The 27,949-nt window shown below is 33.4% G+C and overlaps 2 protein-coding genes across 2 annotated transcripts; one reads left to right on the forward strand and one right to left on the reverse strand.

The window, feature by feature from the left end:
- The first annotated feature begins 2,373 nt into the window (after window positions 1–2,373).
- Window positions 2,374–6,073, forward strand: LOC135741134 (uncharacterized). Its single transcript, XM_065259778.2, has 3 exons — window positions 2,374–2,627; window positions 5,031–5,127; window positions 5,675–6,073. The coding sequence occupies exons 1-3, from the start codon at window positions 2,543–2,545 to the stop codon at window positions 5,937–5,939; spliced, it is 447 nt and encodes a 148-aa protein (XP_065115850.1). The 5' UTR covers window positions 2,374–2,542; the 3' UTR covers window positions 5,940–6,073.
- Window positions 6,074–6,221: 148 nt separating this feature from the next.
- xpnpep1 (X-prolyl aminopeptidase (aminopeptidase P) 1, soluble) lies at window positions 6,222–27,673 on the reverse strand. Its single transcript, XM_065259642.1, has 20 exons — window positions 27,551–27,673; window positions 25,763–25,887; window positions 24,073–24,136; window positions 21,024–21,128; window positions 20,578–20,670; window positions 18,311–18,454; window positions 17,723–17,818; window positions 14,507–14,588; window positions 14,205–14,415; window positions 14,016–14,105; window positions 13,867–13,917; window positions 13,681–13,739; window positions 11,308–11,385; window positions 11,121–11,192; window positions 10,930–10,990; window positions 10,676–10,745; window positions 10,398–10,571; window positions 9,562–9,638; window positions 7,718–7,816; window positions 6,222–6,528 (listed from the first exon to the last, which is right to left on the reverse strand). Exons 2-20 carry the CDS (start codon window positions 25,877–25,879, stop codon window positions 6,409–6,411), a joined length of 1,863 nt encoding a protein of 620 aa, XP_065115714.1. The 5' UTR covers window positions 25,880–25,887; window positions 27,551–27,673; the 3' UTR covers window positions 6,222–6,408.
- Between the last annotated feature and the right edge of the window lie 276 nt (window positions 27,674–27,949).

Here is a 27,949-nt window from a genome sequence, read left to right on the forward strand (position 1 = left end):
TAGGATTTGTATATTTTATTTTGATTTGTTAAAATTAAATTAATAAATTACATGTTCTGTCATGATTTTACATTTAAAGCAAAATATTAAACATTACAAACACGCGTATCCAGAGCACGTGCTACTGCAACGCCCAAATGCATGAAACAGACACTCCCATCTCTGGAATAGCCTGCATCATTTTAATCCCGTCCGAATCTGTACATAAAATCACAGACGTCCTGGGGGACACGCTGAAACTCAAACGTCGTTTGGAAAACTAATCCCGTCCGAATAGTGCTTAAGTATACTATAATGTAACACATATAGGGGTGGTTTCCCAGACAGGGATTAGACTTCTCCTAGACCAAAATAGATGTAAGAGCTGTTCAAACTGAAAACAACTTGCACTGACATCTCTTAAAATACATAAATGCCCTTTGTTTTGCATCTGCATTAGGGATGCTTAATGATTAATCGCGATTAATCGATAGTAGAATAAAAGTTTTTGTTTACATCATATATGTGTGTGAACTGTGTATAATAACTTTGTATAAATAAATGTACACACATGCATGTATATGTTTTAGAAATGTTTACATGTGTATATACATTTGTATATTTATGTATAATTTATATTATATATAAATATAAATACTTAATATATAAAAAAAAATTCTTAAAATTATACATGAATGTGTTCATATTTATATATAAACATATTTATTATACACAGTTTACACACATATGTGATGTAAACAAAAACTTTTATTCTGCTAACGATTAATCGTGATTAATTGTTTAGCATCCCTAATCTGCATGCACATAAGTAATGTTTAGTTAAATGTTTTAATTAAACTAATGCCTAGTCCTGGTTTAAGCTAATCCCTGTCTGGGAAACCACCCCATACTCTTTAGCAATTTACACCTTTGACATTTGGTCACAAAAACATTATATAAGTCGCATTAGTATATTTGAAGAGTTTCGTTGCAAAACGAGATAAATCCATTTTTAACATTTTTGTCAAAACATGTTTATTATTATGTTATCATGTTATTATTTTTTTTTATGGTGCTACTTAGCTGTATTTTTTAAGTTATGAAGGTTTAAATCAAAACAAACCAACTGCAGTTGAATTGATATTAATTGGAATGCACAACCAAAAAAAAAACAAGATTTCTGAATAATTAAAAAAACTGATTTATCTTGTTTTGCAACGAAACTCTTCATTTATAGCCAACAATACACTGTATGGGTCAAAATGATACATTTTACATTTTTTAATGCCAAAAAAACATTAGGATATATAAAGATCATGTTCCATTAAGATATTTTGTACATTTCCTAACGTAAATATATATATATATATATAAAAAATTGTATTTATTATTTGTAATATGCAGCGATTTTCTCAATTATTATTTTTTTTTAAATGGTTGTATCTCTGACAAATATTGTCCCATCCTAACAAATCATACATCAATTGAAAGCTTATTTATTCAGATTATGTATAAATCTCAAGTTAAAAAAATTGACCCTTATGACTGGTTTTGTGGTCCAGGGTCACACATACATACACTATAAAATATATCATATTAAATGACTAAATGTCTGTCTTTAATATTTATATTTTTTTGTAAATTACAATCTTTTTTAATTTGAACAATGATTTTATTCTTTATTCTATTATATATATATATTTATTAATTTTCCTGTTTTAGTGGGGTGTTTTGTTTTTGTTTTTGTCACAATGCAACATTACAATTTAAATACATTTTTTTTTATTTAAATTGCATAATTACATTTAATTTTCAAAAACTGACAAAAATTCACTGGGTGCAGGTTTAATAATGTGAACTCTTTGAAATGTTTTAGGTATGTTTTACCTTTTAAGTATTAACTTTTCTTACGTGCCTAAGCTGTCTTTTGCCTTTGAGCTAGAAATAATTTCAGACAGTACACCTGCATCAGAAATTGCATACTGTATTAAATGAAGTACTTTATGACCTCTAAAGCAGCATGTGCTATATAGAGTAGTACGTACGGATACCCGTGGATACAGTAGGCAATATAATAGAGAAGTAGGCACATTAGGATGCATGGTATAACTTTTGTGCATTATAATATAAAGATGGTCGTCTAACTACTGAAATGAACGTCAACACTGACATCTTTTGGTTGGTTTAGGTACTGCATGATTAAGCCATCCAGTAATAGAAATGTGGAAGAAAGTATTTTAAAAACACATCAAGAATACACATTGTAAAAAAAATGGAAAGTGAATTGGTTAATACTGTTTTGTACGTTCTCTAGATGAAGTAAAGCATGAATAATCCACTTGTAACAGTTTTCCAAATCAATCCAACCCTTTTTTGTCCAATCCACTTTTTTCTTTGGGTTGTTTTGACTGGATTAAGGTCCTCGAATAGGAGGCCTCTGGGGTGATGAGGTAAAAGAGTTGCCATAGAAACACTGCCACTAGAGTCACGTGTCTTTATGCTAATGAATATTTTCTGATTTTTTTTTACCAGACTGAGAAGTTTTTTGGACAAATCTGACAACATGAACTTAACAGGCGTTACTCGGCATCTTAACGGGACGATCCTACGGGACTCAGATGATGAAAAAGCTAAAGCTGTTATTTTTGGTAAGTAACCAAAATGTAAAAAAAAATAACTTTAAGTATGTTGGTCACCTACTGTAAATAAAACACCAACAACAATGATATAAATACACACATTAAAAATAGCTAAGTTACAACATTGATCATTTATTATGTTATGTTGTTTAATAGGGAGTGATTCTAAAAGGTTTTAAAAGTTTTATTGGTGTGCACCCTACTGAAAAAAATCACATTTCTATTATTAGTAGCTGGTTTTAGCTGGTTTAAGATACCAGCCTGGCAAAGCTGGTGGGATTCCAAGCTAGACCAGCTTAAAAAGTGATCAAAACTAGCTAAAACCAAGCTCAGAGACCAGCTAAAACCAGCTTATGCTGGATTTTTCAATAGTTAAAATCCACTGAGAACTATTTACCTGCAAGTCATTCAAAAGCTACAAACTTAGTTTGTAAACTTCATAAAAACTTTCTTTGTTGCTGGCTACACTGCAAAAAAAATGATTTTTAAGAAAAAAATATTCTTAGTATTTTTGTCTTGTTTTTAGTTAAAAAAATCTAAAAATTATACAAAAATATAAAATTTAAGTGATTTTGTGCATAAAACAAGCAAAAAAATCTGCCAATGGGGTAAGCAAAAAAATCTTGACATTTTTCTTAAACACTAAATTCAAGAAAAAAATCAAGAAAAATTAGCTTACCCCATTGGCAGATTTTTTTGCTTGTTTTATGCACAAAATTACTTAAATTTGATATTTTTGGTCTAAAAACTAGACTTGTTTTCAGTAAAAAATATCTAAAAATTCTTAAATCAAGATGCCTTTTCTTGATGAGTAAAACGACCCAAGAAAATCACAGACAAAAACTAAGATTTTTTTTTTTGAAAATCATTTTTTGCAGTGTAATGACAGTGTAATTTGCAGGTTTTGTTCTATTTGATTGTTGGTATGCATTTACTTTTTTGCAACCTCGAACAATCCTGCAACATTCTGGGAACAGTTGCAAAAAAAACTGAAAAAGAAAGTTGCCAGAACATTATTATAAGGTTCCCAAAATAACCAAAAGAAAACCAAAAACAAACATCATGGGAATGTTCTGTGTTTGATGATATATTGTTCTCAGTGTTCTGAAGTATCCACTTTCATAAAAAAATAACTGCATGCACAACTGATTTGCAACCGATTCATCTGAACACATTGACCGCAATACGAATCCAAATATGTGACCGTATATCCGGTATTCACACTTGATTGACCAAGCATGGTAACAGAAAAAAGTAGCATAAGTATTATCATTTTTAAACGGAAGAAAAAAGATACGCATTCCTAGCGTACCAATTAGCATACTACACTCCATAAGTAGTACTATCGTCAAACTAGAACCATATAGTATGTTAAAATTAGTATGCACACTCAAACAGCTGATATTACCCACAACTTGAAACAGAGGAGTTTACTGATGTTACACATAAGAATAAGTTATGCTTCACTAAATTAATAAATTAAAATATGTATTTCATGAGAAATAATAAAAGCTAAAATGAAAGTTGAATTTTGATGTGTCTCATTGTTAAAGGAAAACACCACCGTTTTTCAATATTTTACTATGTTCTTACCTCAACTTAGACGAATTAATACATACCTATATTTTTTTAAATCGTGCACTTAATCTTTGTACAACGCGTTGTGAATGTGTTAGCATTTAACCTAGCCCCATTCATTCCTTAGGATCCAAACAGGGATGAATTTAGAAGCCACCAAACACTTCCATGTTTTCCCTATTTAAAGACTGTTACATGAGTAGTTACACGAGTAAGTATGGTGGCACAAAAGGTGCCGATTTTTATTTAAGTGGATAAAAAATGAACTATATTGTATGGCGGAAGGAAGAGCACTTAGTTTGCAGCACTTCACTTGTCATCATTTTTTATCTGCTTAAAAAAATCGCCACGTTTTATTTTGTGCCACCATACTTACTCGTGTAACTCCTCATGTAACAGTCTTTAAATAAGGAAAACATGGAAGTGTTTGGTGGCTTCTAAATTCATCCCTGTTTGGATCCTAAGGAATGAATGGGGCTAGGCTAAATGCTAACACATTCACGACACGCTGTACAAAGATGAAGTGCACATATTGAAAAAAGATATGCATGTATTAATTAATCTAAGTTGAGGTACAAACATAGTAAAATGTTGAAAAACGGTGGTGTTTTCCTTTAACAATCAACATTTATTATTCCCAGTATTTTGCTATACACAAAAATGTTGCCATAACAAAAACAATACATACTTTTAGGGCCTAATATAGGTGGCCAAAATAGGGACGCGGCATTTGTGTAGCACATGCTTTTGGCAGAAAAAGAAATGTGGACTTTAAAGTGGAAACATTGTTTAAAACAAATGTATTTAAATGGTTTTCTGTTTTTATTCACACAGAAGACAAGTTGTTCAAAATCGCGCTGTTATCCCTGGCACTGTGCGTCCTGGCAGTAACCGGAATCATACTCTGTATCCTATACCACAATAACAGGAGGTGAGAAAACAAACACTTATAGTAGCTTTACACCCAGATTATATCATTTGATATGATATATCATAAAAATCAGACTTTTTTCATATTTACGTACTACAATTGGGTCCCCAGTGCTTCTATCAACGTAGAAAATGTGAAAAAGTTCAACCCAGTAACTTAGTTTTGGTAAACCATTCTCTGTAAGCATGTGAAAAAATTGCTAATTGAAATTTGGCTCCCCTTGTGATGTCAGAAGGGGATAATACCGCCCCTTAATCTGCACCATCCAACCACAGCACTGCCATTTAGCGCAGAGATCAGCTGATTTGCATGTTAAAAAAGTTTTTGCTCACACCTACAAAGTGACAATTTTAACATGTTATAATAAATTATCTATATGATATTTCGAGCTAAAACTAAACGTATGTACTCTGGGGACACCAAAGATTTATTTGAGATATTAAAAAAGTAAAAAATGTCCCCTTTAAATGATTATGTAACAGGCATTTATGTAAAGGATTGTATTACATAATTACAAAAGCTAATTGTCCATGTTTTTGTGTTACAGGAAAAGTAAACTGGCCTATATCAACACTGCGACTCGTGAGGTAGCGGAGGAACCGGTGGTGCTTACACGTGCCAGAACAACCCATAGTTTATGTAACAAATTTAGTAGACGGGAGCTAAAGGACAACTCGCGTATCTACTACATCTTCAGCAACCCTACACCTGTGGTACCCGAGGAGGACATGGCCTCTACACATACGCTGAAAGAGTATGACATCACCCTGAACCCACCCACTTTTTACATGCAGGTCTCAAACTTCTTGTAATGCATCAAATGTAAGAAACTATTTCTTTCATTCAATTTAGCTGAAATCGTATGGTTTTCTACAAACACTAATGCCAAAACACCATGGTTAATTTTCGTATGGGAACGTCAACATCTTTTGTGTTGCACAGAATGATAAATGGACTGCATTTATATAGCGCTTTCATTGACCAATGGCCATCCAAAGCGCTTTACAATTTTGCCTCACCGACGGCGGTGAAAAATTGGGAGCGCCATCAACCTGATTTGTGTACAGATAAGTAAATCAACACGCACGACAGCGTACAATTATCCACTTTAATTTAATCTGATCATAAAACGGTCAATGGGAGCGTGCTTTACAAAAAAGCAGAAAGTGAATATTTTAAACAGAAAAGCAGATACTGAACAGAACAGATAGAAAATGACAAAATTCACAGGTGAACGTTACAACGGTGACTGCATATTCAAAAAAGCAGTAAACAACACATTTAGACAATAGGCTGAGTTTCCCGGATCAGCCAATCCAGAGCCTCCTTCCTGCCCTGCCGCTCTAGCTCCGCCCCAACCGTTTCCCGGCATTCCTTGTGGTAGTCGTTCAACCAATCACGCTGTAGGATGAGAAACCAATCCTTGCTTAAATGAAAGTTTATCCACTTTTTTGAAAATATGCTCATTTTCCAGCTCCCCTAGAGTTAAACATTTGATTTTTACCGTTTTGGAATCCATTCAGCTAATCTCAGGGTCTGGCGTTAGCACTTTTAGCATAGCTTAGCATAATTCATTGAATCCAATTAGACCGTTAGCATCACACTAAAAAATAACCAAAGTTTCGATATTTTTTTTCTATTAAAAACGTGACTTCTGTAGTTACATCGTGTACTAAGATTGACGCAAAATTAAAAGTTGCGATTTTCTAGACAGATATGGCTATGAACTATACTCTCATTCTGGCGTAATAATCAAGGACTTTGCTGCCGTAACATGGCTGCAGGCGGCGCAATGATATTACGCAGTGCCCAAAAATTGTCCCTCTAGTAACTTTCAATAGCAGTAACTGTGTAATGTCATTGCGTCTAAGGGTACTATTTTCATGCACTGCGTAATATCATTGCGCCGCCTGCAGCAATGTTACGGCAGCAAAGTCCTTGATTATTACGCCGTAATGCGAGTATAGTTCCTAGCCATATCTGCCTAGAAAATCACAACTTTTAATTTTCGGTCGGTCTTAGTACACAATGTAACTACAGAAGAGTCAAGTTTTAAATAGGAAAAATATAGAAACTCTTTGGTTATTTTTTAGCGCAATGCTAATTGTCTAATCAGATTTAATGGATTATGCTAAGCTATGCTAAAAGTGCTAGCGCCAGACCCAAAGATCAGCTGAATTGATTCTAAAACGGTAAAAATCAAATATTTAACTCTAGGGGAGCTGGAAAATTAGCATATTTTACATCATGTATAACTTTTCATGGGTTGAATCGGGTCAAACTGACATTTCTATTCATTTCTATTGCAATTCACACGCTCACTGCTTCCAAAAATGTACACAGTGGACCTTTAAAGTGCACTTTATTGGATTTTCCCATGTAAACAGACTACTTACACTTTTTATACTACAAAATAACACAAAATAAGTGCATAGGTTTGCATTTTGTTATACTTGGGCTCTATACTCACACACCAGATGTTATTTATTAGCACAAGACACGTTTTTTAATACTGCATTGAGCAATTGTAATTTTGAGATTTTTTAAAATAAACATTTGTAACAAACATGTTAAGAGTTTTGTCTAGTACCTCTTTTTGCGTAAGCAGATCTGTGTTGATCATCTTCAGCTGAATAGGGACCAAAGTGAGGGGTTCGAAAGTCAAACTACCTTTATTCCTGAAATTATACTGAAAGACAGAAAATTAGATGTCTAACTTTAAAGGCGGGGTGCATGATCTCCTGAAAGCCAATGTTTACATTTGAAATCACCTAAACAAACACGCCCCTACGCCCCCAATAGAATCTGGACCTTCTTTTGATAGACACACCCCACACATGCGCAACCCAGGCAATGATGTCGGTTAGTAGACACACCCCTTACTGCTGATTGGCTACAAATGTGTTTTGGTACTCGACCAGACTTCCTTTTCCAAAGCGTTTTTTTTTTTTTAATCATGCACCCCGCCTTTAAAAGTGCATTAAATCATTGTTTCCTGGGCGGCTGACTCTGTACCGCCACCTGTTGGTGTGAATGTAGCATCAAATAAACACAAACATGATCCCAACTAATCACAGACCTATTTATCACTAATATTTAACACATTATGGGATTAAAAATGTTTAATGGGACAAAAACATAAGAGTTAGAATACAAGCACTGGGTAGTAATTGGCTGATCGTGTGATCTCAATATGAGGGCTGACCCATGTTCAGCCCCACACAGCAAAAAATACATTTCCCTGGCCCAAAAAATATATTTAAATATATACTAAAAAAATGTAGAAAGTAAATATTAAGTTTTAAAATATATTTTGTTTTAACCTTCATATATCAACATATACTTCAAAAAGTATTTCAAGGGTAACAAATACATTTCTACTTTTACAACCCATACGGCAAAAAATATATTTTTCCTGGCCAAAATATTTATAATAAATATTGATATTTATAGTTTTATATTTATATAAAACGTTTAGAAAGTATATTTTTGCAGTTGAAATATATTTTATTGTAACATTTTAAACCGGTTATGTTTTACTTCCAATGCGACATGAATATAAATGCTTTAAATATATATATATATATATATATATATATATATATATATATATATATATATATATATATATATATATATATATATATATTCAAATATATTTCAAAACATACAAAAAATGGCCCAAAAATATGAAAATGTGAAAATACACTTTTGGAAACATATTTCAAAATATATTTTAGCAAATATATTTGTTGGCCATTTTTTGTATATTTTGAAATAAATTTAAAATATTATTTGAAAATATATTTTTTGCCGTATAGACCACCTACATGACTCAAATCATCTCATGTGAGTGAATCAGTCCTTCCAGAAAAAGAGTTTTTTGTGATTGTTGCGGGCAAAAATCCTCGATCTTGCACGTTTTCTTAAAAAACGTGATGGAATATGTGGGATATTTATGCAATTTTATGCGATGAAATTTGCGAAAAATGAAACTGTTTGCAGCTTTTGATTGATGTTCACGTCGTGTAATTACGTCACTTCCCAACATTCCCATGACAACAGAGGACATGGCTGTGCATGTGTGAAGTAAATGCAACATTTTTCAACTTTCTGCTAAGATATTTGTGACTTTTTGCTACGAAAATGCGAGGATTATGAAATCATGCAAGCAGAAATCTGCAATTTATGCTGCAAAAGTGCGGCACATAAAAAAAAATGCGCCCCCCGCATAAATATGCAGACTTTGGCTGATAATGCATTGAATCATGCGATTGTGTTTTTCTGGAGGGACTGGTGAATCATTATAAACATTTAAAATACTGCAAGTGGAAAAATGACCTAGCACACCCATTAGACGAATTGTATCACGACTAGAATGTATTTTCTAGACAAACGTATGAAAAAATTATGATGCATCGTTTGAAGGATTACTTTGGTTTTGAAGGGAACAACCAGGACAACGTTTTCCAGCCGAATCCCAAAGGATCCATCTTCATAATATCCAGGCTCTATAAAAAATGTAATCATGTAGTTTCTCAGAGATCAAAAACGCAACAACATACGAAAAAAATATAATAATGTCACACTGTAAAAATCCCTTGTTGCACATACATTTTTAAATTTTATCAATTTGCAATTACAATTTATTTTGGCTTTCTTGACTAGCGAGAAGTAAAATTAAATGTTAAATTAGTTATTTCAACTTTATTTTTATAATTTATAGCAACTCCTCATTAAGTCAAGAAATTAATTGTTAATTCAAGTTGATTAAAGGGGCCACGTCGCAAGACTTTTTTAAGATGTAAAATAAATCTTTGATGTCCCCAGAATACGTATGTAAAGTTTTAGCTCAAAATAGCACATAGATAATTTATTATAACATATTAAAATTGTCACTTTGTAGGTGTACGCAAAAATTTACCGTTTTTGGGTGTGTACTTTAATATGCAAATGAGTTGATCTATGCACTAAATGGCAGTGCTGTGGTTGGATAGTTCAGATTAAGGGGCGGTATTATCCCCTACTGACATCACAAGGGGAGCCAAATTTCAATGAACTATTTTTTCACGTGCTTGCAGAGAATGGTTTATCAAAACTAATTACTGGGTTGATCTTTTTCACATTTTCTAGATTGATTGACCCAATTGTAGCACTTAAACATGAAAAAAGTCAGATTTTTATGATATGGCCCCTTTAAACAAAACAATTTAAGTGCAACAAGGATTTTTTTTACAGTGTAATAAGATGAAATGTCATGATTTCTGTACCATCACTGACAATCATCCCTGCCTCCAGTGGTTCGTCTGCAAATGTTTTGTAGCTGATGCCACAAGGACCTTCGTGAACGTTAAGGAAACATCCAACACCGTGACCTGTACCGTGAAGATAGTCCAATCCAGATTCCCAAAGAGCAGCGCGTGCAAACGAATCCAACAGGTGACCTGTGCACAACACCACAGTCCTATAAATACGGCTTTGCACTGCTTAAGATTTTAGTATTTCTTTCGATTTCGACAACAACCAGTGTTTGGTTTAAATGACACACCTTTGATCCCATTGGGAAAAACTGCAGCACTGACAGCGATGTGTCCCTTTAGCACATATGTAAAGCATTCCTGTGGAAGACAAAACATCCGTGAGCATTACGTGTAAACTGATACTTGATTATGAAAAAGTTGATTCTGTTTTGTCTCATTCTCTATGGGGACAGAGTGAATTTTTTGGAAAACTGAATTATTTTAATACAAATGGAAAATCTTTACATTCTTTCAGACACGATAAAGCAAAGACTTTATTTACTTTCTCATAGTCGGATGGATTTCCAAAATGCATCGTACGGGTCACATCTGTGGTGCCGTCTCTAGAAACCAAAGATGTTATATTTACATTATATCTTAAATCTATTACAAAACTACAGTATTATGCATTAGATATGATGTTTTTGCAATGGTATATTCATTGTAAATGTCAGGCGGTATGTGTGTGCTTACTTGTACTGTGCCCCAGAGTCAATGAGATAAACCTCATTAAGAGAAAGTGTCCTGTTGGTTTCTGGGAGAGGACTATTAGATGAAAAAATTTTTGGCTTGATTCAACAAAAATTACAATCCAAATATCACATAAACTGTAATGAATGTAATACATATGTTTGACATATCACTTAATGTCACATTATACCAGTAATGTATGATGGCGCCATTGGATCCCACACTGGAGATGGTTGGAAAACTCAGTCCTACAAAGTCTTTCTGTTGACTAGATGGAAAAAAATGATATTTTTTAATATAAACCTTTTATCATGCAGGTTGCAGTTCTGCAGATCACCAGCTGGCGGTGCTACAGCCTCACATGAGAGCATAAGGGGCCGATCACACAGAACACGTTCATGGCAGTGGTGGCCTTTTTTGAATGGGTAGTGAGTGCCATGCGTTTTTGAAGGAGCGCCCAGCGTCATTTTGCGTTCTTCCATTGTCCAATCGAATGAGGCGGGCTTTCCGTTGTGGTGACGGATGTTTACCATCGTTTGGAACAGCCGGGTCTCATTCACTAAGCATGCGTACGCACAAATGTGTTTGTAAAATGTGCGTACGGACGTTTTAACTTACAAATCATGATTCAACAAAAACTTTCATACTAAAATTTCTTCTAAATGTTTGCAAAAACATAAACAACTTAGACCACATAAAAGGAGAAAAAAGAAGAAAGATAATATATATATATTTTTTCCTTATTCATGATGGTTGCGTATGTGTGGTCTAAGTTGTTTTTACGTTTTTGCATACATTTAAAATAAAATTTTTGTATGAAAGTTTTTGTTGAATCATGATTTGTAAATTAAAACACCCGTACGCACATTTTACAAACAAATTTGTGCATACGCATGCTTAGTGAATGAGACCCATCGTCTCATGTGTGTTTGTGCACCGCTCACCAGAGCAAGCGCCCTCATTTTAACTCTTTCCCCGCCAGCAATTTAAAAAAAGTTGCCAGCCAGCGCCAGCATTTTTATGATTTTCACAAAATTTTAATGCTATACAGAACATGTTCTTCTTTAACTCTTTCCCCGCCATTAAGAGAAAACGATTCCCTGCCAATGACGAGTATTTCCGTCAATCCGTAATACCGCTATTATGCACCAGATGGCGATCTTCCGCAACTTATAAAACCTGGAAGTAACCCCTTTGGGCAAACAGCTGTATGTCGTGTACGTTTTGAGGATCGCTCTGAATCTGATCTCTATCAAAAATCCTTCACAAAAATGGAATTATTTCAGCTTTTTGCTCAAAATTTTGTGTTTTTGAAGAAACCTACCCATATTTGAGAGGTGTTAAAAAGAGAACTAATGAAAGTAGGATAAAATGTTTTCTTTGTTTTTGTTTTCATTTGCTATATTGTATGTTTATATATTTAAAGCAGAAAATTTATGGAAGGCATTAAACTTTTGTGAAAATTATCAAAAAAATGAAAAACGCTGGTGGGGAAAGAGTTAGGGGCCAGTCACACCAAAAGCGTTTATGGCAGTTGCAGGCGCCTTTTTTGAATGATATTCTATGGTAAGGGAGCGTTTGCGCGCAATTTATGCGTCACATAAATTTTTTATTCTTTTTTCGTGATATTGTCACTAATTTCCAAGTTTTTTCATGACCGTATCACGAATTTCTGTTTTTCGTGTCATTTTAACGTATTGGTTACTCAATTGCGTTTTCCTATTTTCAAACCATTTTTGCTCTGGTTTAGGGTTAGATTTGGTGTTTGCGTTAGGATGTCACTCTAAGTATTGGTTTATACAGATTTTTAAACCATTGTCGCCTGGCGTTAAGAGTTGGGTTTGAGTAAGGATGTCATTTTATGTAAAACATTTTCACGAAAATCTGGGAAAATGCAGAGCTGGCTGGCAACTTTTTAAAAAAAAAATGCCGGTGGGGATTTAAAATATATAAATATACTTTTATAAATGTTTTTTTAATGGGCAATGTATCCCCTCTGCTTTCAAACAAAAATAACTTTTCTTCCTACATTTTATTTTGTCTCAAACATGGGTAGGTTTCTTCAAAAATACAAAATTTTGGCCAAAAAGCTAATTGCATTTTGTGAAGGACTTTTGATAGAGATCAGATTCAGAGCGATGATCAAAACCTACACGGGTTTGAACGGTTTGCCCTAAGGGGTTGCTTATGTGTTTTATAAGTTGGGTAAGAGCACCACCTGGTGGATAATAGCAGAAATATGGATTGCCATAAAAACGTGTCGTTCTCAGGGAAGCATTACTCTTAATTGACATGTTCATTCGTCAATGGTGGGGAAAGAGTTAAAGTTTCTGCTAGTAAAGTTTGTTCAATATTTGATTGACAGGACAGCTGCCTCGGTGGTTGCCTAGCAATATAAAAGCCGCACTGCTCTTTTCTTAAAGTGACCAAAAAAGGCAGTGTGGCACGTCTTGCGTTTCCAAGCGTTTGGTGTGATTGGCCCTTAATAATTTATAAATATAATAAAGTAATTGTGTGTAAAACAGATTAACTGTTTCATTCATGTTGTGGAAGTTGGACTTGCCTCCTTAATTCCTCTGCTTTATCTGCTGCTGATATCTCTGTGACCGTGCCTTTCGGAATCTATACAATGAAAAATACACTACTGTTATTATATAAATTGTTCAGTCGAGATGTTATACTGAATGGCGAACACAGAACGCATTTCCAGCATAATTTGCAAAAACCGCACACCATGTTTCTTACGTACCTCTTTCTCCAACCAAGCAAACAGTTCACATAGCGCCACCGCATCTTTGATCTGTGTGAAAAGCATTGCGATTAATGGGAAAACCAGATGTTTGCAGAAGTCAGCTGGCTTAGATTTTGGATGCAGACATGAGTTCTGTGTGGACTTACATGTGCCATCTTCATGCCCTGGATCTCTGTGGGGTTTTTGACGGCTTTAGCCAGACATAAAGGTGTGTAAGGGATAGCAGATCTGTGAATCTGGACATATATGAAATACAGTTGTTAATAATAATAATAGCCAATACTAACCAAAATAAGATGAAGGATGGATGCATAAATGGCCAGACATCGACTCACCTTAGGTATGGCCTGTGTAAAAGCACAGCTGGCCTTGTCACAAATCCAGACTTTTTCTTTGGGCGTCAGGGCGGCACAAACAGCCTGTAGTTCTGTATAGACCGATTCGTATGGGAAACACTGCACGCTCAGCTCGGGTTTGCTCGGGCCGTCCAGTTCTAAATGTTCTCGGACCGCAGGGTCTAACAAACGCTTGCTGTCCACAAACAGCCTACAAACACAGAAATCATAGACAGACGTGGGCTCGGGCCATCACACGTGTGAATTTAAAGTATAAAGTGAAGAATCATAAATGGTTTTACTTTATGTTGTTCATGCCGATGATTGCATAAGCAAAGAAGACGGGGTTATATTCGATGTCTGACGCACGAAGGTTAAACAGCCCTAGGAAGAGTAAGAGAGAGATTAATAATATTGCTTAAAGGTCACATATTATGCCCAATTTCGCAAAATGTAATATAAGTCTCAGGTGTGCCTAAAAGTTTCAGTTCAAAATACCTCACAGATCATTTATTATAGCATGTCCAAAATGCCCCTATTTGGGTGGGAGCAAAAACGTGCTGTACCTTTAAATGCAAATGAGCTCCCTTACAAAATACAACGAGTGCTTTCAATCCAAATAGATCTGATTCCTGTGAATACAGTCTGAGACTATATTCTCTCACTATTGAGATATGGCGGACAGAAAACAACTCGCTGAGGGTGGAAACTATGGTAATGCACTGTCAGTCAGTGGCCATAGGCGGGGCTTTATCAGTGTGATGTCACATTGATAACACAATCAAAACAGCATGTCACTGAGGCTGCTTTATCTTAACGGGGATTAAAATTGAAGTTTTTTCATCGTAGTGTGTTTGTGTTCACACACTGCCAATACAGCCCAGTCTCATGAAATTTCGTGCTATAGTCATGTACATTTTTGATACTTTTTTTGTGATATTGTCACGAATTTTCGCATTTTTCGTGAGCGTTTCACGAATGCATGTTTTTCGTTTCATTGTCACGTATTGGTTACTCAACTTTTTTGTCCTATTTTCTTACCATTGTTGCTTCGGTTTAGGGTTAGATTTACATAAAATGACATCCCTACCAAACCCAACTCTAACGCCAGGTGACAATAGTTTAAAAATCAGAAAATTAAAAAAATATATATCAGAGAAAAACAGTATAAACCAATACTTAAAGTGACATCCTAACGCAAACACCAAATCTAACCCTAAATAGAAGTGAAAATAGGAAAAACCAGTTGAGTAACCAATACGTTACAATAACACGAAAAACAGAAATTCGTGATACGGTCATAAAAAACGCAGAAATTCGTCACAAAAAAAAGAATCAAAAATGTACGTGACTATATCACGAAATTTTGTGAGACTGGGTAGGCCAACACACATTTATGTCCAAATTTCTTGTAAAAGTGTATTTTGCACAATAGGTGCCCTTTTTTTTATAATTTTCACTAAAGTTTAATGCCTTTCCACAAAATAATTTTCTTTAAATATATAAACATACAATATATCAAATGAAAAAAAAATGTATAATACCTTTAATTTGGTCTTTATTTATCACCTCTCAAATATGGGTAGGTTTCTTAAAAAAAAAAATTAGCAAAAAGCTGAGATAATTGGGTTTTTGTGAAGGACTTTTGATGAGGAACGGATTCAGAATGATGGTCAAAACATATATAGCAGGGGTCTCCAACCTTTTTTCATTGGAGAGCTACTTTCTAAAAAATAAAAGTGGTCGAGAGCTACTTGTGTCACGTTATACCTAAATTAGTGAGTTAATAGACACCGGTCTTTTAACTCACTGTGATTTGAACTCTTTTTTTTTTTAAGTTGCCAGCCAGTGCCAGCATTTTTTCCTACTTTTCACAAAATTGTAATTCCTTCCAGAAAATGCTTTTCTTTAAACATAAACATAAGATACATCAAATAAAAGAACAGATCCTTTTAAACAACAACAACAAAAACTTTCCTGTTGTCTTTATTTATACTTTTTATCACCTCTTATACGGGTAGGATTTGTCCAAAAATACCACATTTTGAATAAAAAAATAAATTATTAAAGATCAGATATAGAAAGATGATCCAAACATAGAGTATTTACTGATTTGGATTCATAATAGGGATGTGCATGTATGTCACACGTTTGGCTCTCTGGTATCTCTTGACATTTGATGTTTAAATATGAGATGATAACCAATTGTGACGACGACTTTATTTTCATTTTATCAAAAATGAATCCGAAAATGACAGCATCCATTTTTACCATAGTAACTCGAGATGTGCGCGGATCGTACGGTTGCTGCGGCGCGGGCTTCACAGCGTTGCGCGGATCGTCCGGTTACTGCGGCGCGGGCTTCACAGCGTTGCGCGGATCGTCCGGTTACTGCGGCGCGGGCTTCACAGCGTTGCGCGGATCGTCCGGTTACTGCGGCGCGGGCTTCACAGCGTTGCGCGGATCGTCCGGTTGCCGCGGATCGTCCGGTTGCCGCGGCGCGGGCTTCACAGCGTTGCGTGGATCGTCCGGTTGCCGCACTGCGGGCTTCACAGCGTTGCGCGGATCGTCCGGTTGCCGCGCCGCGGGCTTCACAGCGTTGCGGGGTGCGCGATCTTATTTGTTTGTTTTTGAATCATACATGTTAAATTACTGATGTCATATGATGCGCCGGTCTACACAGCTCAACGCAACGTCAAACACGTACCCAGTCTTTACCACCACAGGCGCTTGTAACACTAACCAGACATCCAAAAGCGCCATAACCACAGAAAATAAAAAATAAATAAATAAACCCACGAGCGAGCTACCTGCAATTAAGAGGCGAGCTACCAGTAGCTCGCGAGCGACGTGTTGGAGACCCCTGATATATAGAGTTTTAACTTTTATAAGTTGAGTAATAGCGCCACCTGTTGGATTATAGCGAAAAAACGGATTGCCGGAAAACCTCGTCATTGTCAGGGAAGAGTTTTCTCTTAGAAAAGGTTTTATTTTTAATGTAAAAAATTTTTTATTAGTGATAGACTGATTTATTGGAGTGGCCGATATTTTTTATTATCGGCATTGACCTTATAACTTATCACAAATGAATTAATTTGTACAAATGTTTAGACAACATTTATCAATATTTTGCCAAATAAAAGTTCATTTAGCCTCACTTTTCTCTGTTTGTCTCTTATTTACTGTAATTACATTTGTGTGATATCAGCCTCATTGCTTTTCTCGATATCAAAAAATCTGTCGACCACTACCATTTATCCAAATTTTCAACCACTAAGAACGCCTCACAACTCTATTTCAGATGTAAGTTTCCTTTCCAAATACGGCAAACTAAGTACACACACAAAGGACATCTCCCTTGTGCAATAATCACAATAATTATCAACATCAACACACAGACTAATCTGACACAAGCGCTCTTTAACTGGGGTAAAAAGGACAGTGGAGGGGAAACAAGGATTGGGTCGTGAAAAAACATCACGAGTGAGTGCACATACAGACAATATGCTGATACCTACACGCAATTTCATCCAAAGCTGTGACCACGAACCAGGAAATCTTCCTTTCTGCCATTTTCCCTCTTAAAGCCACAACTTTATCTTGCCAAGTGAGACCTAAAAAGAAAATTAAAAACAGGCTCTTTAACAGATAAACAGCTTACAGTTTTTAGTAAATGCCAGTGTATTTACAGTAAACACAATTTATCCACACTTTTGATTTATTTTGCGCTGTTAATTCAATGCTTTACCAAATACAGCACTGTACAGATTTTTTACAGGGCTCCCACACCTTAGTTAACTTTAAATTTAAGGACCTTTCAAGGACTTTCAACGTCCAATAATTTCATGGACTAAATGTGGGGACACATTTCAGGTGAGAGCAAGGTTACATCGTGTTACCTTTTAAGATATTTTTTTCCAGAAAACGTCTTGAATAAAATAGATTCAAGCACTTTCAATGACCTGTATCTATGTATGTATATTTTCAAAAACTTCCCAAGGCCTTGAATTTTTTCCCCAGATTCACAAACTTTTAAGGACCCGTGGGAACCGTTTTTAACTCTGTAAGACTGTATTGTAGTCAATCAGGTGGTCAGATGTGCTGACCTGTGTATTTGAGAGCGAGGGTGATGAGTTTGGTGCTGGGTCTGGGTGGCCGATCCTCCCAAATGGCATCGATAAGGTTGTCCTGCACAGCAACCAATGAGTGACCGGCACTGCTCAGAGCTTTAGACATGTTCTTCCACTGGTCTACAACACGCAAAAACACAAACATGATATACACATGCACATCTTGTGTTTTTACAAGGAAAAAATATGCTAAAAACATAAAACGTATTTAGCTATAGATGAGTATGAACAATATTATACAATAAAGTACACTGAAAAAAATGATTCATTCAATTTACTTTTTATTTATTTTTTTAAGATAAGTGGTCGCAATCAATTTATTTAAGCTACATTTAAAACAAAACAAAAATTAGAAAAACAAAACAAAAGACTTTTGTTTAAAAGTAGCTTAAATAAATCGAATGCGACCACTTGCCTTAAAAAAAAATGAGTAAATTGAATGAATCCTTTTTTTTTTTTGTGTAAATAATATAACATTTGTTGGTAACACTAATGCACAATGAACTTACATGAGCAATTGTATTGGCATTAATTAACATTAACAAAGATCAATAAATGCTGAAAATTGTACTACTTAGTTTACGTTAACTAATGCATTTACTAATGTTAACAAATACAACATTATTGTAAGTTGTTTATATAAGTTATGTGGCCCCACTTTATATTAGGTCTCTTTACTGTGCAAATATAGGAAAGAAACATAATACATTATACTTTTTGTGTAAGGGTCAATTTTGAAGTATGGTTTGTTAGGATAGGATAAAATTTGGTCAACTATTTGAAAATCTGGAATCTGAGGGTGCAAAAAATCTAAATATTGAGAAATTTAAGTCCTAAGCAACACATATTACTTATGACAAATACATTTTTATATATTTATGGTAGGAAATTTATAAAATGGCTTCATGTAACATGATCTAAACTTAATATCCTAATGATTTTTGGCATAAAAAATAAATAATTTTGTACCATAAAAATAAATAATTTTTACCATAAAAATAAATAATTTTTACCATAAAAATAAATAATTTTTACCATAAAAAATAAATAATTTTTACCATAAAAAATAAATAATTTTTACCATAAAATTTTACCATAAAAAAGTAAAGAATTTTTACCATAAAAAAAATAAATAATTTTTACCATAAAAAAATAAATAATTTTTACCATAAAAAATAAATAATTTTTACCATAAAAATAAATAATTTTTACCATAAAAAATAAATAATTTTTACCATAAAAAATAAATAATTTTTACCATAAAATTTTACCATAAAAAAGTAAAGAATTTTTACCATAAAAAAAATAAATAATTTTTACCATAAAAAAATAAATAATTTTTACCATAAAAAATAAATAATTTTTACCATAAAAAATAAATAATTTTTACCATAAAATTTTACCATAAAAAAGTAAAGAATTTTTACCATAAAAATAAATAATTTTTACCATAAAAAAGTTACCATAAAAAATAAATAATTTTACCATAAAAAAAATAAATAATTGTTACCATAAAAAAATAAACAATTTTTACCATAAAAAATAAATAATTTTTACCATAAAAAAATAAATAATTGTTACCACAAAAAAACAAATAATTTTTAATACAAAAAATACTTTTTACCATAAAAAATAAAAACAATTTACCATAAAAATAAATAATTTTTACCATAAAAAAATAATTTTTACCATAAAAAATAAATAATGTTTACCCATACAATGTATTGTTGGCTATTGCTACAAATACACCCGTGCAACTTTGACTGGTTTTGTGGTCCAGGGTCACAAATATGTAGTTCAGGGTAAGTTTAGGGTTGGGGTCAATCATTTTTTAACATGAAGATGGAGTTTAATTGTAAGGTCAATGTAAAAACATGTATGTACACCAGTGGTTCTCAAACTAGGGGATTGTGCCAGTTTAATGACATTTTATAAAATATATTAATATATCATTAATTCAAAGTAATCAAACCAAAATGGCTACTCACCAACTTACTTGTTTAAATTTTTTATGTCATACATTTTCTTTGGGGGGCCGCACATTGAAAAAGATTGAGAACCACTGATGTACACGATCGTTAGATTGTATACAGTTTTAATTACCAATCAGTTAAAGAAACGTAATATAAAGTGTGACCAGCTTTACTCATGTTATGTTTTTACATTTAAAACATGTATCATTGTTAATAAAAAATTCATTTTGTAATTATTAATATTTTCAGCATTATTATTCAATTCCTCACCGGCAGCAATAATCCATGGATCAACTCCAACTTTGGAGTTTTCAGGGAGAACGCTGATGAGCCAATCCTCCTGAGATGGTGTTTCCTTCAGTCCTAAAAACAACAAGCCAAGATGACCATGAATTAATTAATACCAATACCAAAAATCGACATATTTGTGATTATGTGAGAAAAATGATGAGGTTAGGATCATCCATGTTTTGAATTTCAATCTTTGACATGATCTTACTCTGTCAATATCTGTTATCACTGAATGTTCTTTACGCTATGTAAGAAGATTTCACAAGACTGTATACAAATTATTTGAATTAAAATGGTTCATAAAAAGCATCACAAAGGCCAAAGGGCTTCTTGCAGCACTCTGACTTGTATATAATAAAGCAATGTGAAAACAAATGTGATGACCAAGCAACCAGACGTCATCAAATGATATCACCATTAACTACCCATTTTCATCAGAGTCCAGTTATTGTCCATCTGCTGGCTGGCCTGCAGGAAATATCGCCCATCTGTCCACAAAGCAGCATGTTGTTCTGTGACAATAGCAGTACCTAAAAACACACACGCACACATCATAAATTCACATGTAAATTATATTTTTGGACATGCTGAGCTGTCATGTGACACTGTAAGAGGTACAAAATCCAGTGACACTTCCTCATATTTTAGGTAAATTGTATTTAGGTGTGATGAACTGGATTACCTTTGTACTTAAGGTAAAAGGTACAATTTCATGGTGATACGTTATATAGGAGTATTAAATGAAGCAATACGTGATCCTATCTGTGAAAACACAACTCAAGTCATTATTATAATAAATAAAACTATCATACATTTTATATACTAAATAATAGTATACTTGACTGTACTGTAGTTCAAATGTAACATTAATACGGTTACAGTTCATTAGAAATTAATTATTGAATGTATACAAATGTGTGGGGAAAATATTATTAATATATTTTGTATTTTATATTATTTATGTACTTTTATTATATCTGAAATTATTAAAGTATATTTATAAAGGTTTAAAAGGTGGACTCAAGTGTGCTTAAAGTGGTAACTAAATACAATTTGAGAAAATAGCACAGTTGAGTACACTTAGATGGTCTTAAGTTTCTCTTAACAAGTACTAAATACTATATTAAGTACAAATTACTGCACAAAAATAGAGCACTTTTATTGTGTATTATTCACCTGGGAATACATTTTGTATATTATTTTATATACTACTATTATACTTTAAACTATATTCGTAAATATTTAAAGGTGGGTAAAAGTCTACTTCAAGTTGTAATTAAAAATAATTTTTTTAAATACAGACAAGTATGTTAACATTGCATTTTAGTTCAACTTCATGGTGTCTCAAAATAGCACAGTTGCGTACACTAAGATGGTCTTAAGTTTATCTTAAGAAGTACTAAATATTACTTTTTAGTATACAAAGTACAAAATTAGTGTGCGAAAATAGAGCACTTTTAGGATATTTTTGAAAAGTGTACTTAAATTGTGTATTTTTGTAAACTTTTTTCCACCATGGGAATACTTTGGGTACATTATTTTAACATACTACTAGTATACTTTAAAATATATTTATAAATGTTTAAATTTGGGTTAAAGTGTACTTCAAGTTATAATTAAATATATTTTTTAAAATAAAGACATAGTATGTTAAAAATTGCATTTTAGTGTCTCAAACTACCACAGTTAAGTACACTAAGATGGTCTTAAGTTTATCTTAAAAAGTACTAAATACTACTTTTTAGTACAAAATTGGTGTGTGAAAATAGAGCACTTTTAGTATATTGTTGAAAAGTGTACTTAGTGTATTTTTGGTAAACTTTTTTCCACCATGGGAATACATTTGGTATATTATTTTAACATACTACTAGTATACTTTAAAGTATATTTATAAATGTTTAAATTTGGATTAAAGTGTACTTCAAGTTATAATTAAATATATTTTTTAAAATAAAGACATAGTATGTTAAAAATTGCATTTTAGTGTCTCAAACTAGCACATTTAAGTACACTAAGATGGTATTAAGTTTATCTTAAGAAGTACTAAATACTACTTTTTAGTACAAAATTAGTGAGCAAAAATAGAGCACTTTTAGTATATTGTTGAAAAGTGTACTTAGTGTATTTTTGGTAAACTTTTTTTCCACCATGGGAATACATTTGGTATATTATTTTAACATACTACTAGTATACTTTAAAGTATATTTATAAATGTTTAAATTTGGGTTAAAGTATACTTCAAGTTATAATTAAATATATTTTTTAAAATAAAGACATAGTATGTTAAAAATTGCATTTTAGTGTCTCAAACTACCACAGTTAAGTACACTAAGATGGTCTTAAGTTTATCTTAAAAAGTACTAAATACTACTTTTTTAGTACAAAATTAGTGTGCGAAAATAGAGCACTTTTAGGATATTTTTGAAAAGTGTACTTAAATTGTGTATTTTTGTAAACTTTTTTCCACCATGGGAATACTTTGGGTACATTATTTTAACATACTACTAGTATACTTTAAAATATATTTATAAATGTTTAAATTTGGGTTAAAGTGTACTTCAAGTTATAATTAAATATATTTTTTAAAATAAAGACATAGTATGTTAAAAATTGCATTTTAGTGTCTCAAACTACCACAGTTAAGTACACTAAGATGGTATTAAGTTTATCTTAAAAAGTACTAAATACTACTTTTTAGTACAAAATTGGTGTGTGAAAATAGAGCACTTTTAGTATATTGTTGAAAAGTGTACTTAGTGTATTTTTGGTAAACTTTTTTCCACCATGGGAATACATTTGGTATATTATTTTAACATACTACTAGTATACTTTAAAGTATATTTATAAATGTTTAAATTTGGATTAAAGTGTACTTCAAGTTATAATTAAATATATTTTTTAAAATAAAGACATAGTATGTTAAAAATTGCATTTTAGTGTCTCAAACTACCACAGTTAAGTACACTAAGATGGTCTTAAGTTTATCTTAAAAAGTACTAAATATTACTTTTTAGTATACAAAGTACAAAATTAGTGTGCAAAAATAGAGCACTTTTAGTATATTTTTGAAAAGTGTACTTAAATAGTGTATTTTTGTAAACTTTTTTCCACTATGGTAATACATTTGGTATATTATTTTAACATACTACTAGTATACTTTAAAGTATATTTATAAATGTTTAAAGTTGGGTTAAAGTGTACTTCAAGTTATAATTAAATATATTTTTTAAAATAAAGATATAGTATGTTAAAAATAGCATTTTAGTGTCTCAAACTAGCACATTTAAGTACACTAAGATGGTATTAAGTTTATCTTAAGAAGTACTAAATACTACTTTTTAGTACAAAATTGGTGTGCGAAAATAGAGCACTTTTAGTATATTGTGGAAAAGTGTACTTAAATAAAGTGTATATATTAGTGGACTTTTTTCACCTGAGATGCTATCTCTGGTTTTGATAAAAATATATACAGACCTGCTGAGCCGTTGAATCCACAGATGAACTCACGACGGCAGTCACAGGGCGCGATGTATTCACTCTGGACGTATGGATGCAGAGCAGGTCAATGAGAAAAAGACAGAGACAGAAAGTTGCAAATTATTTGTGTCAGCAATCAACTATAATTACTGCTAATTTACCCGATTAGCTAAATTAAGTGGGAAGTCTAAGAGGTCATACAGATCCATTTAATCAGAAAACATGTCATAATTAGAGAAAAAGAGAGAGAAAAAGAGAGCGAGCGCCAGGTTTTGTACTTAAGCATATCCAAGACAAAATGTTTTAAAGGGCTCCTATTATGGCCTTTTTCCAAGATGTAATATAACTCTCAGGTGTGCCCAGAATGTATCGGTGAAGTTTCAGCATAAAATACCCCACACATCTTTGGGTGGTAGCAAAAACTTGCTGTACCTTTAAAGGCATAGTTCACCCAAAAATGAAAATAATGTCATTAATGACTCACCCTCATGTCGTTCCAAACTCGTAAGACCTCCGTTCATCCTCAGAACACAGTTTAAGATGTGTTTTATATTTAGTCTGAGACCCTTCATTGAAAATCTAGGTACGGTATACTGTCCATGTCCAGAAAGGTAATAAAAACATCCTCAAAGTAGTCCATGTGACATCAGTGAGTCAGTTAGAATGTGTTGAAGCATCGAAAATACATTTTGGTCCAAAAATTACGACTTTATTCAGCATTGTCTACTCTTCCGGTTCTGTTGTGGAGCGCATGCGCAAGACTTAAGTCACGTGACTGCAGTGACGCGGATGACGTGTTATGTGGTGCGCCCCAGCTGTTTTTTCGTTGTACGCTCAGGCTTCGTTTACAGTCTGAGGGAGACGCACGCTGTAAGTTTGAAAGAAAAAAACTTCGCAAACATGTCTGAGGATAACACTGCAGTCACGTGACTTTAGTCTCGCGCATGCGCTTCACAACAGACGCGAAAGAGAAGACAATGCTGAATAAAGTCGTAATTTTTTTGTTTTGGGGCGAAATGTATTTTTGATGCTTCAACACATTCTAACTGACCCACTGATGTCACATGGACTACTTTGATGATGTTTTTATTACCTTTCTGGACATGGACAGTATACCGTACGGAGATTTTCAATGAAGGGTCAACAAGCTATCGGACTAAATATAAAACATCTTAAACCGTGTTCCGAAGATGAACGACATGTGGGTGAGTCATTAATGACATTATTTTCATTTTTGGGTGAACTATCCCTTTAAATGCAAATGAGCTACAGCTCCTCACTTTCTTACAAACAGACAGTGAGCGCTTTCAGTTAAAATAGGTGTGATTAATACAGTCTGAGACAATAGTATGTAGTGGACAGAGTACAACCCGCTGAGGGTGGAAACTACAGTAATGCAGGACTGTAAGTGGGCGGGGCTTTATCAATGTGACCTCACATTGATTAGAGAATCGAAACGACATGTCTAATAAGACTGCTTTGGTTTAATGGGGATTACAAAACAAGGAGAGGATCGATTTTTTTTTCATCGGAGGGTGGTTGTGTTCATACACCTTGTAAAAGTGGATTTTGCATAATAGGTGAAGTAGAAAATATGTCTGTTTAAAGGTTTCCAGAGCAGTGAGAGCACACACAGGTGCTTTATTGATCTTTTGTGGAAACTGAAGAGGTTGCATGCAGACGTTACCTGGTGTGCATCTCCTGATGGGATAATGTAAGCTTGGATGGGCTCTGTGATGTACTTGCCATTCCTCATAGCATGTCGGAGCTGCCTGAGGAGCTCCACTGTGATCTTTGGGGACATAGCAGCGTCTGTTAATAGATAGAGAAAGCTTTACGAGTTATAATCTGCGCATGCAATGCTTGGTTGCTTTATGTTTTTACAGTACGCATGTGTGTGTGAACAAATAAAAACCTATTTTGAAGCAAAAGCAAAAAAAAGGTTAATTCACATTTATTACCATATAAGGTAAATGAATTTAGATTAGTATCATAAATGCAATCCACCGCAAGACTACTGTTTTAGATTCATCAATCAACAGGTTAACACATTAATCTACTGTAGTAAGATTATTGTTGACTGATCTAACAGTATACGTCTGTCTATATAAGCTAATACATGTTGCACATGTAAAATTAACCTACCTGCAGCCATTTCTCTCTTTAAACCTGTATCTGGTACGTGGCGCTCAAAGTTGGAAAGGTATACGATTGTCAACCTTTACCTTGCAGTGTCTCAGGTGAACTGTGACCGTCCCATAGTTAAAGATTTACTAGACTATATTAATAATCTCTACCTGCAGGGCTTTGGGTATAAACATTATAATCACTTAAATAAATGTAAAAAAATATTAAACTACACTAGACCTTCTCTTACACCAGTGGTTCTCAAACTGGGGGCCGCGAGATGGTGCCAGGGGGGCCCCAGTTTGATGACATTTTATAAAATACATACATTTATGATGAATTCTGTGTAATTAAATCAAAAAATAAAAGCATACTAACCAACAACACTAATTTGTATAACTTAATATGTTTTGTTTAATTAAAATTTTACATATAAGAACTCGTTTTTGTCATAAATTTTCTTTGGGGGGGCCGCAAAGGAATGCACTGTACACAAGGGGGGCCGCACGGTGGAAAAGTTTGAGAACCACTGTACCAAATACACCAAAATAATAAATTATTAAACAATAACTTGTTTTAGTCGCCTCATATTATAGTTAATAATTTACAAATATACTAGTATACTAGATTTTACTAGAAAAACACGTCCGGATGAAAAAGGCAAAGATACGTCACTAAAAATGCTAATTTTTATATTATATTTTATATTATTTGTAAACTTACTTTGTATTCATATCTTAAAAATTAAGCATTGCTTGTATTGTGTAATATTTTAGTTTTATTTAGTAGATTCAACGTGCTACTTTGTTTGACATCTTTGTTCCAGTGACAGTGGCATCGGCCAATCACGTCCATGGTATTATCATACCGACAGCTGATTGGTTAAACCAGTTTCACCGTGCAACAACAATATTTATCTGTTCTTGCAGTTATCGCACGATTAATTATAGGCAAAAAAAATACACGCGGCACTTAAAAGCATCGTAACTCACTTTCATTTATGCTACAAAAAAGACTTTCAATTTCTGAATGAACTGTTTTGATGGTGGTAGGTGTGGCAGTCCCCCCATTGTTAATTTTGAAGTCTTTTCTGAAAACTGCTATTAATCTGCTACAACATATAAGGCTTTTCGTTTCATTCTCAAGTGTAAAAATATTGTTATATTATATCTTTATCACGGAAAAGAGACTGCATGTAAGACGGCGCTGACGACAGACACCAAAACACAAAAGCATGTTATGTAAACAACAACAACAGCGTCACGGGTTGAAATTACACAATCCACTTCTTTTTCCAAGCATGGAGCACACACAATAATCGATGACTATAAAACAATTCACCAGTTACCTTAAAGAAGCGAGCCTTTAGCTGTGAACTATTGTTAAAACTCCGCCGTTTCTTGTGTTAGCGTGGAGAGGAGGCAGCCATTACACTGATGACGTGTGCGGTCACGTGACAGACCGCCTCGTCCAGTCACGGCGCGCGTGAGCCAAGGTTTCAGTCATGAGCGCGTGTGTACTCACAATTTCCACAAACTAAAATAATCTAAAGTTTGACATAGTCTAACTAAAAGATGTTTATTTGTAGTAAGAGATAGTATATTGATTGTTGTACAGGACATACTGTATATGTTTTGTATATTATTATCCATATAAATCTAATATATTGAAATACGTGTAATTGTATTATTATTCATATATGAATTTCTCTTGTATAAAAAAATCACACATATTTCAAAATTTCCCC

Source organism: Paramisgurnus dabryanus, chromosome 24 (assembly GCF_030506205.2).
Source record: "Paramisgurnus dabryanus chromosome 24, PD_genome_1.1, whole genome shotgun sequence".
Classification (NCBI taxonomy): Eukaryota; Metazoa; Chordata; class Actinopteri; order Cypriniformes; family Cobitidae; genus Paramisgurnus; species Paramisgurnus dabryanus.